Consider the following 19,249-nt stretch of genomic DNA (forward strand, 5'->3'; position numbering starts at 1 on the left):
GCGATTCTGGGACTTCCCTGGTGATGCAGTGGTTAGGATTTCGCCTGCCAATGCAGGGGACCCTGTTCGATCCCCGGTCTGGGAATTTCCCACGTGCCACGGAGCAACTAAGCCAGTGGGCCACAACTACTGAGCCTGCGTGCCACAAGTACTGAAGCCGGTGTGCCTTGAGCCCGTGCGCCATTTATTTTTTGGAGAATAAAACTGCCTCTGAGTGATTAAAATCTAGACCAGCTAGTCAAAATGCTTTATCACCTGTTCTTCTAAACCACTGATCAACGGAACAAGTTTTACTAGGGATAACAGAGTAATTGTATTCTGGAGTTCATATCAGCAATATGTTTTATGACCTTGATGCTGGATCACGACATTTCAATGGTATAACTGCTATTAATTGTCTGTTTGTTCAACGATTAAAGTCTCACGTGATCTGAGTTCAGACTGGAGTCATCCTGGTTGGTTTCTGTCTATTGCAGATTTCTTCCAGTATGAAAGGACAAGAGCAATACGGCTTACTTTACAAAATGTCTTCAAACTAAATGATGATATAATCTACATTCAGTTAATTTATACATACCCTACTGTAGAACAGGGTTTGTTACGGTGGCAGAGCCCGGTAATTAGGTAAAACTGAAACATTTATCTGCAGTGGTTCAAGTTCTCTTCCTAAGAATATATTTATAATCAACATTCTTTCACAAAGTACCCAATTTAATTCACCATAGCATTCCTCATATTAACTAAATGGAGAATCCTAGGCTATATACAAATCCAGAAAGGGCCAAAAGTCATCAGCCCCTATGGATTATTACAACCCATTACTGAGACATTCAAATTATTTATTAAAGAACCACCATGACCATCAACATCATCAATTTATATATTATTGCCCCAATGCTAGCCTTAACCCTGGCTCTCACAACATGAATTCCTCTTCCCATATCTTATCCACTAATTGATATAAATGTAGGCATACTATTTATATTAGCCATATCAAGCCTAGCCATTTATTCCATCCTCTGATCTGGTTGAGCTTCAGATTCAAAATACTCACTCACTGGAGCTCTACGGACAGTAGCACAGACAATCTCATATGAAGTCTTGCTGGCAGTTATTCTATTCTCAGTCCTAATGCTAAATGGATCATTTACACTTTCAACAGTAATTATTACACAAGAACACCTATGACTAATTTTCTCCTGACCCCTACCCAGAATTTGATTATCTCCGCAGTAGCAGAAATCCAATGAAGCCCCACTTGATTTAACAGAAGTAGAATCAAAACCTGTCTATGTCTTCAATGTAGAAAATGTAGCAGGCCCATTCACCCCGTCCTTCCTAGAGAATATGTCAATTTCCTTATAATAAACATTTCCACAACATTCTATTTTTAGGAGCATTCGACAATCCCTACGTGCCAGAATTATATACAGCCCAAGTCATCATTAAAACACATCTAACAATCTCCTTTCGATGAATTCGAGCATCCTACCCACAATTTTGATATGATCAACGTATACATCTCTTATAAAAAATCTTTTTACTACTAACATTAGCCCTATGTATATGAGAGTTTTCACTACCTGTCATCATACCAGGCAACCCACAGCAAACTTAAGAAATATGTTTGACTAAAGAGTTACTTTGATAAAGTAAATGATAGAGGTTTAAATGCGCTTATTCCTGGAATTGAACTTATTTCTAAGAATTTTACATTCTCCATGCTACCACATTACACCACAATGCTATATAGTAAGGTTCTCTAAGAAAGCTTCAAGGCCCATACCCCCAAAATATTGTTGTATATCCTTCCTGTACTAATAAACTCTCATTGTTTTTTACTATCATTCTACTGACCATTATTTCAGGAAATATAATTGTAGTAACAAGCTCACACTGGTTAATGGTATCCCCATTCTAATAAAAAACATGAACCCATAAGCTACAGAAGCATCCAACAAATATTTTCTAAAACAATACACCACATCAATACTACTTATAATGGCTATTATCATTAATCTAATATACTCTGGTCAAAGAACACAATGGATTACAAAAATCTTTAATCCAGCAGCATCCACTATCATGACAATCGTCCTTGTCACAAAAGTAGGACATTCCCCATTTCACTTCTGAGTGCCCGAAGTAACTCAAGGCATTCCATGAACAGCAGGCCTGATGCTATCAACATGACAAAATTGCACCCCTATCAGTTTTATACCACATGTCACCATCCATCAACCTAAACATACTGTTAATCATAGTGATATTATAAATCATAGTTGGACGCTGAGGCAGACTTAGCCATACTCACCTGGAAAAAATTACAGCCTCCTCATCAGTTGCCCATATAGGATGAATAACAGCTATTATAATGTATATTCCAAGTATAACAATCCTAAACATACTAATTTATATCATAACAACACTATCTTCTTCCTATTTATACCCAGATCATGTACTACAAGGGTATCATTATCACACACATGAGATAAAACACCTCCCATCAGGATCCTTATCCTCAGCATTATAGTGTCATTAGGAGGTCGCCCACCATTATCAGGGTTTTGACCCAAATGAATAATTATCCAAGAGATAACAAAAATGATAACATCATTCTACCAACACTAATAGCCATCACAGCAGTCCTCAGCATATACTTCTACTTGCAGCTAACATAACCCACATCACTAACTATATTCCCTTCATTAAACAACACAAAAGTACAACAATTTGAACATACAAAACAAATAACTTTCCTATCATTACTCATCATAATAGCCACACGATTACTACCCATAACACCCATCCTATCAGTGCTGGACTAGGAATTTAGGTTAGCTTAGACCAAGAGCTTTCAAAACCCTAAACAAGTACAATTTACTTAATTTCTAAAAATAAGGACTGCAGGACTTTCTCCTATATCAATTGAATGCAAAGCAAACACTGTAATTAAGCCAAATCCTTACGAGATTGATGAGTTTTAACCCCAGGAAATTTTAGTTAACAGGCAAATCCTCTAGTCAACTGGCTTCAATCTACTTCTCCTCCCTTTGAGAAAGAAAAAAGAAGAAAAAAAAAGGCAGGAAAATCACCGGCAGAATTGAAGCTGCTTCTCTCAAGTTACAATTCAATCTGTTGATTCACCACAGGGTTTGCCAGAAAGAGGGCTCAATCTCTGTCTTTAGATTTACAGTCGAATGCTAGCTCAGTCATTTTACCTCTGTTCATACACTGCTGATTATTTTCAACAAATCACAAAGATATCGGCATTTTATCTTTACTATTTGGTGCTTGAGCTGGAGTAGCAGGCAGCGCCTTAAGTATATTAATCCTGGCTGACCTATGCTAACCTGGAGCGCTACTTGGAGATGCCCAAATCTGTAAGGTAGTCATAACAGTCCCTGCACTTGTAATAATTTTCTTTATAGTTGTACCCATTATGATTTCAGGATTTGAAAACTGACTTGGGCCACTAATAACTGGGGCACCTGAGGTAGCATTTCCCCCAGTACATCATATAAACTTTTGACTACTTCCCCCATCATTCTTACTCTTACTCATATCACCAATAGTAGAAGCTGGTTCTGGTACAAGTGGAACCCTATATTCAGCTCTAGCCTGCAATCTGGCCCATGAAGGAGCCTCTGTCGATCTAACCATTTTCTCCTTACATTTAGCAGGTGTCTCTTCAATTCTTGGTGCTATTACTTTTATTACTATAGTCTTTAATACAAAACTATCAGTCATATCCCAATACCAAACACCAGTATTTGTTTAATCTTTCCCAACTATAGCCATATTACTATAATTACCACTCTCAGTCTGAGCAGCCAGAATTGCCATATTGTTAAGAGACAGAAATCTAAACACTACTTTCTTTGACCCTGCAGGAGGAGACTGAATCCTATACCAACACCTATTCTGACTCTTTGGTCACCCTGAAGTCTGTATTCATGGCCTACCAGGCTTTGTTATAATCTCACATATCATTACATACTATTTAGGACAAAAAGTGCCTTTCAGCTATTTGGGACTAGTATGAGTCACGTCCACTGGCTTTTTAGGATTTCTCTTGTGGGCCCATCATATGTTTACCATAGGGATAGCTGTCGACTCAGGAGCATACTTTGCATCAGCTACCGTAATTACTTCTATCCCTACAGGAGTAAAAGTATCTAGCTGATTAGCAACTCTTTATTTAAGTTTTCTTTCTCGTTTCTTTTTTTTTTTGGCTGCGTTGGGTCTTGGTTGCTGCACGTGGGCTTTCTCTGGTTGCGGTGCACGGCCTTTTCATTGCAGTGGCTTCTCTTGTTGCAGAGCACGGCCTCTAGGCGCGTGGGCTTCAGTAGTTGTGGCTTGCAGGCTCTAGAGGGCAGCTCAGTAGTTGTGGTGCATGGGCTTTTTGCTCCGCGCCATGCGGAATCTTCCCAGACGAGGGCTCGAACCCATGTCCCCTGCATTGGCAGGCGAATTCATAACCACTGCGTCACCAGGGAAGTCCCTGGTTAGCAACTGTTCACGGAGGTAATATTATATGACCTCCCACTATACTATGAGTTTTAGGCTTTAGTTTTTCTTTTTACAGTAGGTGGTTTGACAGGAATCATCTTAGCCAACTCATCCCCAGACATTGTCCTCCAGGATACATACTATGTAGTAGCACACTTCCGTGACCTAATGTCCATGGGAGCAGTCTTCACTATTATAGGAGGCTTCCTACACTGATTCCCACTATTCTCAGGTTATACAGTTAACTCAGCATGAGCAAAAATTCACTTCACAAGTATATTTGTAGTAGTAAATATGACTTCCTGCAGCACTTTCTTGGCCTCTCAGGGATGTCACTACGTTAGTCTGAGTACCCTGAGGCACACACAACATGAAATATTTTATCTTTAGGCTCATTCATCTCCGTAGCAGCAGTAATGCTAATAATCTTCATACTTTGAAAAGCATTTGCATCTAAACAAGAAGTCTTAGCAGTGGAAATTGCTACTCCTAACCTAGAATGGTTACACGAATGCCCTCCACCATATCCTATGTTTCAAGATCCTACCTATGTAAATGTGAAATAAGGAAGGACTCAAGTCCTTTTCAACCAGTTTCAAGCCAACACCATAACAATTATGTCTTTCTCAATAAATGAGATAAAAGTAAAAAGTGATGTAGCTTTGTCAAAGTTAAATCATAGGCTAAAATCCTGTATATTACTAAGGCATATCACTTTCATCTAGGCTCTCAAGATACAACATCACCGATTATGGAAGAACTTTTACATTTTCATCATCACACATTAATAGTGATTTTTAAAATAAGTTCTCTAGTCCTCTATATCATTTCACTAATATTGACATCTAAACTAACTCACTTGCATACAATAGATGCACAGGTAGAGAAAATGTGAACAATTTACTAGCCATTATTGTAATCTTAATTGCCCTATCATCATTGTGAATCCTTTACATGACACATGAAATCAATAACTCTTCCCAAACCATAAAAAACTATGGGTCAGTAATGATACTGAAGCTACAAATACACAGATTATGAAGATTTAAATGTTGACTCCTCTGTAATCCCCACATCAGAGCTAAAACCAGGAGAATAATGACTAATAGAAGTCAACAACCGAGTAGTTAGAGATAGTCATTGAATATTAGTTTCATCTGAAATTGTTGTACACTCCTGAGTTGTTCCTTCTCAGGCCTAAAAAGAGCTATCCCAGGATGCCTAACTTAAAGAATCCTAATACCAACAGGACCAGGCCTATGTTGTGGACAAGAGAACTCGTTTTCCTGAGTTCAAAGACAGGACAGAGGGATATGGCTGAGATATGGGGTGAATCTGGAGCCCATGGGGATGCACTCTCCAAGCTCCAGGATAGGAATGGGGCCTCTAGGGTCCCAGGCCACCCACCACACCCTCCCGAGCACGATCTGGACAACATTCCCTGTCAGTGATGAGGCAGCCCTAATACTGGTCATGCCCCGATGTTGTGTCCTATGTGGGCCCCATGCTCTTGGGACCACATCCCACACTCTGCAGGTCCATGCTACAGGGTCCTTCGTGCCTCAGGAGTACAGACCACACAACAAGCAGTTCCCTCCCCAACCAGCAGGAGGAGGGGAGGAGAGCAGGGGCACCAGGGAAATCTCACTCAGACAACAACACCCCAGGGGTGCCAGCGGGGACAGTGATGATGCAGATGAGGCACAGACCAAGAGATGGGACCAGAGGACCCAAAAGGCAGCTGGTCAGGTCCTGGCTCATCTGCACCCAGGACACCTTTGTCCCTCATACACCCCCTTCCTCATACACCCTCTCCTTAAATGCAGATTCTTCAGATGCAAACAGGCAGAGCTTCAGACTGAAAGTCAGCTCTTCCAAAATGACCCATCAGCAAACACTGCAGGATTCCACTCCCTGTGCTTTGTGGCTGCTTCCCACTAGCTATTTATTTTACATTTGGTAGTATATATATGTCCATGCCACTCTCTCACTTCATCCCAGATTACCCTTCCCCCTCCCTGTGTCCTCAAGTCCATTCTCTATGGCTGAGTCTTTATTCCTGTCCTGCCCCTAGGTTCTTCATAACCATTTTTTTCTTTTTTTTTTAGATTCCATATATATGTGTTAGCATACGGTATTTGTTTTTCTCTTTCTGACTTACTTCACTCTGTATGACAGTCTCTAGGTCAATCCCCCTCACTACAAATAACTCAATTTCATTTCTTTTTATGGCTGAGTAATATTCCATTGTATATATGTGCCACAGCTTTATCCATTCATCTGTCGATCCTGCCAACACTTTTACTTTACTCAATTGAGACCAATGTCAGACTTGTAAGGTAATAAATTTACGATGTTTTGAGTCACTCAATTTGTGGTAATTCGTATGAAAGCAATAAAAAAACAAATACAGAGGTCCTACAAGAGCCAGGCTATATATTTATATTTAAGTATTTCTAAAATGAATTTAACCCTGTGATTGACAGCAGCAGCAGCTTCCAAGGGATCCCACCACACACCTGAGGCGAAAGCAGCCTAATAAAGAAGCAGTGACAGCAGCAGGTCACTGCCCCACACTTGGGGTAGAGGGGGATTTGATCTACTGTAGCAGCAGCATAGCCTGAATGGGAATGCATCCTCCTGTGGCACTAGTCCCATCAGCATTAGTCTAATCTGCTAGCATCTGCTGTGCCAACAGGCCCAACGTATACAAACCCTCTAACTCAGTAGCATTAAGTGAGCCAGGCTCAGTGTTTCCTGAAACTCATATCCAATGGCACTGGAAAGCCCAGATATCACCTACTGTTATGCAAACATAAAAAAAAATAACAGAAGACTGGCAACTTCAGAAAGAAAAGGGGAACAATGGAATGGGTGAAAACAAGTGGGATAAATATAAGAGACTATCATTAGCCTCATGAGTTTCTTAAATTCCCTCTGATGGTCAAAGCAAAAATTATGACACCATCTGATGTGGTTCTCAATGTATATAAAGGAAATACTACAGAAAATCATACTTTAAAACTGGGGACTATTAAGAGACCTAAATGGAAGTAAAATTTTGAAACTTCACTTGAAGTAATAAACCACTGATTCCAGTAGGCTATGATAAGTTACATATGTATAGTGTAATGCCAAAAGCAACCACTAAGAAAACTATACAAACAGTATCCACAAACGATTATAAATAAATTAGATTAAAATGGACTTATTAAAAAATGTTTAAGTAACCCACAAGAAGGCAAAATAAGAGAAACACAGGATTGAGAAACTGAGGTAAAAGACAAAACAAAAAATAAAATGGTAAACTGCGGTGGGGTGGGGATGGTGGTGTGCTGAATTGGGCGATTGGGATTGACATGTATACACTGATGTGTATAAAATTGATGCCTAATAAGAACCTGCAGTATAAAAAAACAAACAAACAAAACAACTAATACTAAACTTTCATTGGGTTATTTGTATGGAAATATGTTAATATAAATGTTTCAGACATTACATGAAATTTCTAAAAATCTTATATTTGTATTTGTATTGAAATATGTATGGAAATATGTTAATATAAATGTTTCAGACATTACATGAAATTTCTAAAAATCTTATATGTTCTGGTATAATGTTATAAGTAATAATCCTAGTTATTACTTTAAAATGTATATCTCAGAAATAACTAATTTTCTTGTCAACTGCATTATTATGAACTTTCATCAAATCTTTAACTGTGGTCATTTTTAAGTCTTTTCTCATTTACAGACAGTTCTGGGTGTACTCTGATGCTTTGGCAAATATGTTCCTATAAAAGGGTTTCATCTTCAAGAAATTCATGGAAAAGACTCTGACAAGTACAGGTTTCTGGTAACTGACTGTACTACTGAACTGAATGAATAAGCATTTTCAGAACTCTAATGAAAAACTGATGAACTCATAAAAGTGCTAACAAAAGATCAAGATGAAAAAAAATTTAATTACATGGGACTGAGTGAACTGATGAGGATGAGTATAATTTTTGTGACTTTCCGTCTGAATTAAAAAAAAATCTCACAAGGACTCAGAGGCAAAGAATATACAAATCAATTTTCACTGCAAAGTAAAGGAGCTGTTACAGTGGAGGATTACTGGACTGAATGTCAATATTATGACATAGCATGAGTGTGTTTCATGTTTGGTAATTGCAATCATTGTTGCTTTTGTTGTGGTCATCCATGTAGAATGCTTGTTGTCAGTCTATTTATCTCTTGTAAAAATAAAATACAGTGTGTGTGTGTGTGAAAAAAATAAAATAAAAAATAAACATAAAAAAAATAAAATGCTAGACCTCATCTTTAACATAGCAATCGTTACATTAACTGTAAATGATCTAAATAGCCAAGTCAAAGACAGACATTGGAAGAGTAGATGAAAAAATCACAAGCATGATCCAACTATATACTGTCTATAAGAAGCTTACTTTAAACATCATGATATTGGTAGTTCAGAGTAAAAGGATGAAAAAGGTATATCATGTGAACATTCATCAGAAAAAGCAGAAATGGCTATATTAATATCAGATAAAGTAGATTTCAGAGCAAAGGAAATTATTAGGGGCAAAGAGGGTCATTACATAAAGATAACAGGAATAATCCACCTAGATGACCTAGTGATACTAAATGCGTGTGCACCAAACAACAGAACTTCAAAACACATGAAGCAAACACTGAAAAAGGTAAAAGGAGAAAATTTCAAATCCACAATTATTATTTGAGACTTCAACACAGCAATTTATAGAACTCCCAGAGAGAAAAATCAGCAAGGGTATGGAAGAACTGAAAACATCATCAATCAACAGGATATAACTGACATTTAAAGAACACACTCAATAAAAGCAGAATACATATTCAAGTGTCCATGGAACATTCACTCATATACCATACACTGGGTGATAAAAAAACATTAGCAGATTTAAAAGAATTAAAATCAGAGAGAGTATGTTCTCTAGCCATAATGGAACCAGACTAGAAATCAATAACAGAAAGACAACAGGAAAATCTTCAATCACATGAAAACTAAACATCACAATTCCAAATAACTCATGGGTAAAAAGTCAAGGAAAAAATTTTAAATGCATAGAATAAAAGAAAATGGAGATATAACAGATCAACGTTTGTGGAATGAAGTGAAAGCAATGCTGAAAGGCAAGTTTATAGCACTAAATTGGGAAAGAAAATATTTCAAAGAAATAGTCTAATTTTCTATATTAAAATAGTAAAAACGGAAGAGGAAAAAACACTAAACAAGCAGAAAGAAGGAAATAATAAAGATGAAACAAAAATCCATGAAACTAAAAACAGGAAAATGGGGGGGGGGAGGAAATCAATGAAACAAAAGGCTGGTTCTTCAAAATAAACAATCTAATCAAGAAAGATGTAGCAAGACTGATAAAGATAAAAAGAGAGATGGCACAAATCACAGATATCAGAAATGCAACCAGGGATACCATGACATATCCTGCAGGTTAATAAGGGACACGTTATTATGAACAAGTCTACACTATAAATTCAAAACTGTGGATGAAATGGACCAATGCGTCTACACCCAAAATTACCAAAACTCAGCCAAGATGAAAGAGACAATCTCAATTTTCCTGTAACTATGAGAAACACTGATTTTTCATTTAAAAACTCCCAAAAGAAATATTCAGGCTTAGATGTTTCACTTTTACCCAAGACTTAAAGCATTAACACCAATTTTACATGACTTGATAAGAAACGGAAGTAGAGGGAACAGTTCCTAATTAATTTTATGAAGCCAGTATTACCTTGATACCAAAACCAGACTGGGACAGTATAGAAAGAAGAAAACTACAGCCCAGTATTTTTTATGAAATTGGCTGTAAAAATCCTCAGCCAAATATTAGCAAATTAAATCCAGAAATATATAAAAAGAATAATATACCATGACCAAGCGGTATTTATTCCAGTTATGCAAAGTTGGTTAAATATTTGAAAATCAAACAATGTAATCTACCATATCCAACAGATTAAGGGGGAAAAGTCATGTGATCCTAATCATTAATGCAGAGAAAGCATTTGATAAAATCCAATCCCATTCATGATTTTAAAAAAAGAAGAAAAAAAACTCCAAGCAAACTAGGAATAGAAAAGGAACATACTGAAACTCATAAAGATGATCTACAAACAACCTATACCGACATTATATTTAACTGTGAAAGACTGAACGCTTTCTCTGTAAGATCAGAAACAAGGCACCGATATCTGCTCTCACCACTTTTATTAAATATATTACTGGAGGTTCTAGTAAGAAAATAAAGCAAAAATAAATAAATAGATAAATTTAACAGTTAAATTTTTAAAAAGTTTATTTAAAAGATGAAAGAACTATTCCTACTATGTTGAATAGGAAGGAATATATCCTACTGAATGTTGAATAGTAATATATCCTATTATATTGAATAAGGAAAACTAAAACTGTCTATATCTGAAGATGAGATGATAATCTAAATGGAGAAAATACCAAGGAATCCACAAAAAGCTTGAGAAATAATATTCGTTTGTAAATGTTTTAGAGTACAAGATCCACACAATTTTATCAAATTACATATTAATAACAAATGTGTAGAAGCTTAAATAAAAATATGTGATGCCATTTACAACTGACCTAAATAAATACTTAAATAGAAGCCCAATAAGACATTTATAGGACCTCTATACTGAAAATTACAAAATGCTGATGAAGAAAATTTTAAAAGTCCCAAACAAATAGGGAGACATACCTTGTTCATGGATTAGAAAACACAACATAATAAAGATGTCAATTCTCCCCAAGTTAACAGGCTTAACACAATTACTCTTAAAATGCCCTCAAGGTTTTTGTGGATATAGACAAGCTTATTCTAAGATTTATATGGTAGGAAGAGGCTGAAGAATAGCTAAAACAATTTGTAAAGGAAGATTAAAATGGGAGGAATTAATCTACCCAATTTCAAGATTTCGCCATAATGATGGAGGGTAGATACACAGATCAATGGAATGGAACAGAGAACCCAGAAATAGACCGACACAAATACATTTAACTTGGTTTTGACAGCAGTGCAAAAGCTATCAGGGAAGAATAGACTTTTCAAAAAATGGTACTGAAACAGTTGGACATCCCTCGACAAAAACAAACAAACAAACAATGAACCTTAACCTAAACCTTACACATCTTACACAAAAATTAAATCAAAGTGGATCATAATCTTAAATGTAAAAGCAGGACAGTTTTAGAAAAAAAAAATAGGAGAAAATCTTTGGCATCTAGAACTAGGTGAATAATTCTTAGACTTGACACCGAAAGTATGATCAATAAAAGCAAAAACTGATAAATTGGATCTCATCAAAATAAGTTAAAAATGCTTCATAGAAGATCCTTTTAAGTGGATGAAAACTCAAATTACACAGTGGGAAAACATATTTGAAAACCCCATAGGAGACAAATGACTTGTATCTATAATATACAAAGAACTCTCCAAACAACTTAAAAAAATCCAACTAGAAAATAGTCAGAAGACAGGAACAGACATTTCATGGAAGAGAATATACACATGGCAAAGAAGCACATGAAAAGATGTTCAACATCGTTAGCCGTCAGGGAAATGCAAATTAAGACCATAATGAGATATCAGAGAATAACTAAAATTAAAGTATAGTGACAACATCAAATGCTAGCGAGTACGTAGAAAAATTATATCACATCACTGGTGGGAAAATAAAATGGTTTAGCCACTCTGAGAAACAGCTTGACAGTCTCTTTTAATCCTAAAAGTAGATTCACCCTACAATGCAGTAATTGTACTCTTGAGCATTTATCCAAAAGAAACAAAAACTTAATGAAGTTCCCACAGAAACTTACACATAAATGTTCATAGCAGTTTTATTTCTAATAGCCGAAAACTGGCAACTACCCAAATGTCTTTCAATGGGTGAATGTTGAAACAAATTGTGATAAAATCTTATGATAGAATACTACCGAGCAACAACAAGGAACAAATTATTAATATATGCAAAAATTGAAATGAACTTCAAGGGAATGATGCCGAGGGAAAATTTTTTAAAAGCCAATCTCCGAAGATTAAGTAATTCATGATTATGTTTACATATTATTCTTAAAATAACAAAACTGTGGAGATGGAGAACAGATTAGAAGTTGCCAAGGGTTAGAGATGGGGGTAGAAGGTACAGCAGGGGAACTTCGTGAGGTTTTTGTGGTCCCAGTACAAATAATACAGCAATCTTGGTTTTAATCCCTAAAGATTTTTTAAAGCAATTCCTAATAAGAGGTGTCCAGATATTTAGCAATGGCAGCAGATTAGAGGTATAGCTCCCCAACATGACAACTTCGAAAGAGATCTATACTATCAATACTAATTTAATGCATATGTTAATTTTTAAAAGGCCAGTCACAATACTTAAATGGTACATATCTTAACGATATTACTCCGGGTATCCAGCTATACCAGATGGACTAGCAGGAGTTTCTGTACATTCAATCTTATTTAAGACAGTAAATCTTATAATAAGACAGTTAAAAAAAGAAAAAGAAAAAAAACAAACCTCAACTACAGTTGGATATTCTCACAGCAAGATGAGGTGAAAATACGTAGCAGCGGTTCAAAAGCTTAAGCAGTGGCACCTAAATTTGGCTGCACATTAGAATCCTCTGAAGCACTTTTTAAAAACCCTCACACCGACGGTTGGTCATGCTAGACCAATACAATCATTTTAACTCTCCTCAGACGATGCCAATGTCTAGCCAGAACCGAGAACCAGCGGACTAAGCAGAAGGGGATGTTTCTACAAAGATCTCTTAACAATAAGTCCTCTCACCCAATCAAGATTTACCTCCCCGCAAAGGGGTAAAGGAGGCTAGATGTTGTCCATACTTGCTTAGCTTTAATTAGCACTTGTGACTTGCCCAAAACCTAGATCATGTTTCCCCTAAATTTCATGTTATTCCCTAAGTTTTTCAAACCCAAGGCTAAGGGGTTTGCCAGGATGAGATTTTAAGTGCTCACACAGGGGAAGTCCCTGGCAAACCAGGACAGCGGTCACTCTACATTGCAATGTAAAGCATCCGAAATAACCCTGCCACTGCTCCCAGATACTACTAGTCTGTGCCAACCAGTGGAGAAAAGGCATTCTCCATTACTACCATGGCAAATGCTACTGTACTTACCTTGGCTAGTCCCTATCTTTTCCAGGCGCCACTCCCCTTCACCTGCTGGTGGATGCTTTGGCCAGCTGACAATGCAGATATTTTCAAACTTTAAGGTGAATAAAAATCATCTGGAGGGTCTGTTGTAACAGAGATCACTGAGCCCCACCAGAGTTGCTGATTCCATAGGGCTGGGACCGGGCCCTAAAACTTGAATATCTAACACATTATCAGGGGATGCTGGGAAAGCTGGGCAGGTAATGGTAAAGCTGGCCAGGAAAAAGAAACCCGACGTGTCAGATCATAAAGTACGGAAGGGCAAGCCCGCCAGCAGTTCAGGCCGGTGGGGGGGGACCGGGGTCCCCAGCCCTACAGGGCCAACGGCAGACCGGCTCGGGCGACCCTCGGAAGCGCGGGGTCCCCGCGGCCGAGTCTGTGCCCCCGGCCGGCCCCGGCTCCCCTCTGCCCACCCTGCGCACGGGGGCTGGAAACGGCCGCGGAGAAGCAGGCAGGGCGGGAAGGGGGGCTCCAAAGAGGGTCTGGCGACTCGAGTCGCTCCGTTTCTCGGTGGGCTCAGCGCGCGCCCTGGGGGAAGAGAGGTGGAGGTCCAGGAAGAGGGGACGGGCGGCACTCACGTAGACCAGCAGCAGCCATGGGTAGACGGCGGGCTCGGCCACCACGGGCGACTCCAGCCTCAGCTTCTCCCCCACGTTTTCGCGCGCGGCCCCCGCACCAGGCTAGTCTGGCGGTTGGGGGAGGGGCGGGGCGCCGCCGGCGGGGGCGGGACAGGCGGGCGGGCGGGAGGCTGAGGGGAGGGAGCCTGGCCTGGGCCTCAGCCGGCGCCGCCGCCGCGCCGCCGCCGCCGCCGCCGCCGCCGCCGCCGCCGGCGGCCTGCTCCCGTCCGGCCCCCGGCTCCCTCTTTGTGGTCACAGGCCCGGGGCCTCCAGCGCTGCTGCCAACTGGGGCCGGCGTGAGGCAAGCACAATGAGCCGGGGGCCAGCTGAACCACTCACTCGCAGCGAGCGCCTCCCGCCCCGTGGACCCGCCGCCCCCTCGCACGCACGCACGCACGTACGAACGCACGCACGCACGTACGCACGCAAGCACGCACGCACGTCTTCAGCTGCCCCCGGCCACACCCACCGGCCCGAAGTGGAGACCCGGGGAGACCCCTCGGGGCCTGGGGTGGCGGGTTCGACTCCCGCCCTTGACGTACCGTGACACCTCCCCCCCAATAATAAGACTATAATTCCTCATTAAATATGGCAGCCGGAATCCTGGCTTCTGTTCACAAAAATGCTGTGTATTTAGCCTATGCTAGGCACCAGACCTGGACGCTCAGTACTGGCAAAAAAGGAAATGCCCTGCCCTCATGGCGCTGCCATTTTAATTGGAATAGTAGTGACAATGGTCAAGGGAGAAAATAAAGTGTCATCGCCACGGGGATGGTTAATCTCATGTGCGCACTGCGTGGGGCCCCGGCAACCACAAACATTATTCCAGATGTGGCCAGGAAGGTATTTTTCAGAAGAGATGAACACTGAAATTGGACCACTTTGCATAAAGGAGATTGTCAATGCCGTGGCGTGGGTGGGCCTCGTCCATCAGTTGAAGGACTGGAGAGAAAAATGAGGTTCCGTAGAAAGAGGGAACTGTTCCTCCAATGGCCTTGGCACATCAGCTCTTCCCTGTGTCTCCAGCCCAGAGTCCTGCCCTGACTTGCCTGCCTCACGGTCACATGAGTCAACTCCTTAAAACAAAACTATATATGTAAAAATACTGAATATATACAAGCCTATTAATTTGTATATGTGTGTATACATATTATATATATGTATACACATATGTTTATATGTGCGTGCGTTTGTAGTATATGTGTAAGTACTATATACAGTATACATACAAGCCTATATATTTGTGTGTATATATTGTATACATGTATGTATGTGTATATATATATATAGTATACATATTATAAATGTGAACATGCTGTATATATACACACACCCATATATTGATTTATGGGTGTGTGTATATAGACAGTGTATGTACACTGTATGTATGTATGTATACAGTGTATATTTATATATAGGTGTGTATATCTGTTGTATACCTGCATGTGTATATGTTTCTAGGTATTATATGTATATATGAATATACTATTATATACACACTTGCGTATGAATTTATATGTGTATGTCCATGCGCATATTTACATATAGGTGTGTGTGTGTGTATACATTGTATATATGTATGTGTATATATCTTATATATATGATATATGTATGTATATATACGATGAATTTCTATATACAGTACATATATATTTTTATGCTATATGCTTTTATATGTAGGTGTATATGTGTGTCTATATGTATGTACGTGTATGTATTGCATATATTATATGTGTATGTATGTATACTGTCTATATGCACACCTAAATATCTTTGTATGTGTGTATATATGTATGATATATATGTACCTAGGTGTGTATATTGCATATGTTATACGTATGTGTACATACTGTATATATACAAACTATGCATTTTATATGTGTGTATGTATAGTGTATATGTATGTGTGTATTGTATATATTATGTGTATATGTGTGTATACATACTGTATATATACAAACTGCATTTTATGTGTGTATATATGTATGTGTTTATTGTATATACTATATGTGTATATGTGTGTACGCATACTGCATATGTACACAGCTGTATATTTTTGTATGCTTGTACATATGTACGTGTGTGTGTATATACACACACACCCCGTATGGATTCTGTTTGTCTGGAGAACCCTCACTGATACGGACACTTATGACAATTGAGTACCTGCTCTTTGCCAGCCAGGGAGCCAAAGGCTTGTCTTTCGGGGTCTCCCTTAAGTGTCACAAGTCCCAGGAGGGAAGGTGACGCTGCTCCTACCAGTTGAGGTGCCTCAGGATCAGTTAGGTGGACAGGGCAGGGGGCTGGAGCCTGGTGGAGCCCAGGTGGAGTTCTAGCAGCAGTACAGCCTAGCAGTCCCACTTCCCCGGGTGCTTCTCACAAAGACGCCGAGGGAGAGTCGGGATCTGAAGGAGGGGATGAGGAAGCTTCCGTGGGTCCGCAAGCCCAGACCAAGGCTGACTCGTCAAGAGTGTTAGAGGTCAGGACTGTGGTTACCCTGGGGGTGGGCTTACACAGAGCCATTCATATTCTGAAAAAGTATCCATTCTGCTCTTGTTTGTATGGTTACCCCCCTCCCCCAAATCTTTTAAAAACAGATTCTCTTGGTTGCTGGGAACACACATGGGGAAGTTGTGTGTGAGGGGGTATGATCCAGGGGACAGGGAGGATAAGCCCCCCACTCGTAGGGCCAGGAGTGGCTCAGCTTTGTGAGCTGAGGATGGCCCACGAGGTCCCAGAGAGAAGGGTCCCTGCTCCGTCCCTGCTCTGTGCACCCCATTCCCAGCCTGAGAAGCCCAGAGCCAACCCCCCCACCCCCCCGCTGCAACACACACACACCAGGGAGGAGAGCCAGTCACCGTGGCTCCCAGGCTCCGGCTCCAAGGCTCCCGGCACTAGGAGCTATTTTCAGCTTTCATGCCCTAGGACACGGCCAGAGCTATTGTCTCAGGAAACTCTCTGTCTGTCTCTCACCCGGCCTCCCTCCCTTCCTCCCTCCCTCCTCCGCTTCTCCCCCTCCAGCTCCACCTGTCCTCCCCTCCACCCTGCATTTCTACACAGGATGGCTCACAGACAGCTGCTCCCTGTGCCCACCTGCCACCATTCCATGGATGTCAAAGCAAGCCCTGGGGACTTCCCTGGAGGTCCAGTGATTAAGACTCCGAGCTTCCACTGCAGGGGACGCGGGTTCGATCACTGGTCAGGGAAATAAGATCCCACATGCCGCACGGCACGGCCAAAAAAAATGGATAAATAAAGTTATAGTGATGAAACAGCCCTAGTGGTGCAAGGATGGGACGTATAGCTCTATGGTATAGAATAAAGGTCCAGAAACAGATATATGAGAACTTGATATGATAGAAAGTAGGGAAATTAAGGAGTTTTCAATAAATGGCATTAGGACAATTGCATATCCATGTGGGAAAAAGTAAATTAGAAAATAAAAAAAAGCAAGCCCTGGTCAGGTGTGACCTTGGGCCCAGGGCCATTGGCACATGTTGTCATGTGGGACGTTCTTCCTTAGACTCCTCCCTCCCTCCTGTGTCACTGTCACTTCCTCCAGAACCTTCCTGGACTCCACTCCACAAGCCCGGGGTGTGCCCTCACCCGCCCTGGATCACCAGAATTCCAATCCCGGCCCACCCTTCCCTGCCAGGTAGAGAACTGTGCATGGTCAATAAGACCGTAGAGGTCATTGGCCATTGCTATTGCAGCTGGAATTGTTACTGTGTTTAGATAGGGTGACCAACACCCGCCCCCAGTTTGCCCAGGACCGCTCAGGTTTGAGCGCTGGAATTCTGGGGAAACCCTCAGTCCCAGGGGACCCCAGAAGGCTGGTCAGCCTATTTAGGACAGATCTTTCACTTGATCTCCCAACCCCCGAGAGCCAGAAAGGGAATCTCCCCCCTCCTTCCATTGTAACCTTCATTCATTCATCCACTTATCCCTGTATTCAACTCCTTTATTCAGCAAGTATTTATGAAGCATCTACTACAGAGCAGACACTATTCTAGGTGCTGGGGACATAACAGCATCCCTGTCCTCAAAGAGCTCACGTTCTAGCGAGGGCAGCAAACAGTAAACTGAGAAGGTGTGATTTATTACTTGGGGATGATGTCTCGGAGACCACTGCAGGGCAAGGGAGGTGGGAGAGGAAAGGGGCAGTTCTAAATTCAGGCGCTGACGGGATTGGGGCAGACCTTGCCCTGGGCCAGGCTGGTTGCTTCAACACAGCTGTCCTCGCCCAGAGCCATCCTGCCCCCGCCTCACCCAGTTCTTCCGTGATGTGTGTGGAAAATCTGTGGTTGTCACAACTGGGGGGGAGGGGACCCTGGAATCAAATGGGTGCGGCCAGGGATGCTGCTAAACCCCACACAGTGACCAGGAGAGGCCCTCAGCAGAGGATGACCCGCTCCGAATAAACCCAGTGCCATGGGGGATACCCTGCACTAATATTATTCAGACCCGCTGGTGCCCCCAGATTCCTGCACAGGCAGGGACTCTAACCGGGTCACCTCTGTATCCCGAGGTGACCTAGAGTGGGGCAGCCAGGAGGGCTGAGATGAGTATCGGGGGTGGGTGAAATGACAAATTTCTGTGCCCACTGTCCCCGCCGCACCCCAGGGGCGATGGCCTCTATCTCCTCCCTGTGCAGGTAGCTTTTCCCTGAGCCATTTCTTCTTGTCAAGGTCCCTGTCGCAGGTTGGGTTCCCCGAAGATGACGTTGAGAGCAAGGATTGGAGTGCAGGTGGTTGATGTGAGGCGTGCAGGAACAGATACAGCTGCCATAGGGTCCCACAATTCCACTCCTGGGCATAGATCCGGAGAAAACTCTAATTCAAAACTATACATACACCCCTGGGATTTCCCTGGTT

General features: G+C 41.1%; 1 protein-coding gene across 1 annotated transcript in view; it reads right to left on the minus strand.

Moving 5' to 3' along the window:
- The window catches only part of LOC309650410 (uncharacterized protein), a gene marked incomplete at its 5' end in the record, with an annotated part of 39,422 nt that extends 20,794 nt beyond the window's left edge, over window positions 1–18,628 (minus strand). The window contains 2 exons of the mRNA XM_082478434.1: window positions 14,337–14,753; window positions 18,580–18,628. Coding sequence (XP_082334560.1) covers window positions 14,337–14,753; window positions 18,580–18,628 — 466 coding nt within the window. The remainder of the gene's footprint in view (window positions 1–14,336; window positions 14,754–18,579) is intronic.
- Between the last annotated feature and the right edge of the window lie 621 nt (window positions 18,629–19,249).

The sequence above is a fragment of the Balaenoptera physalus genome, assembly GCF_965194825.1.
Source record: "Balaenoptera physalus genome assembly, contig: SUPER_1_unloc_10, whole genome shotgun sequence".
Taxonomy (NCBI): Eukaryota; Metazoa; Chordata; class Mammalia; order Artiodactyla; family Balaenopteridae; genus Balaenoptera; species Balaenoptera physalus.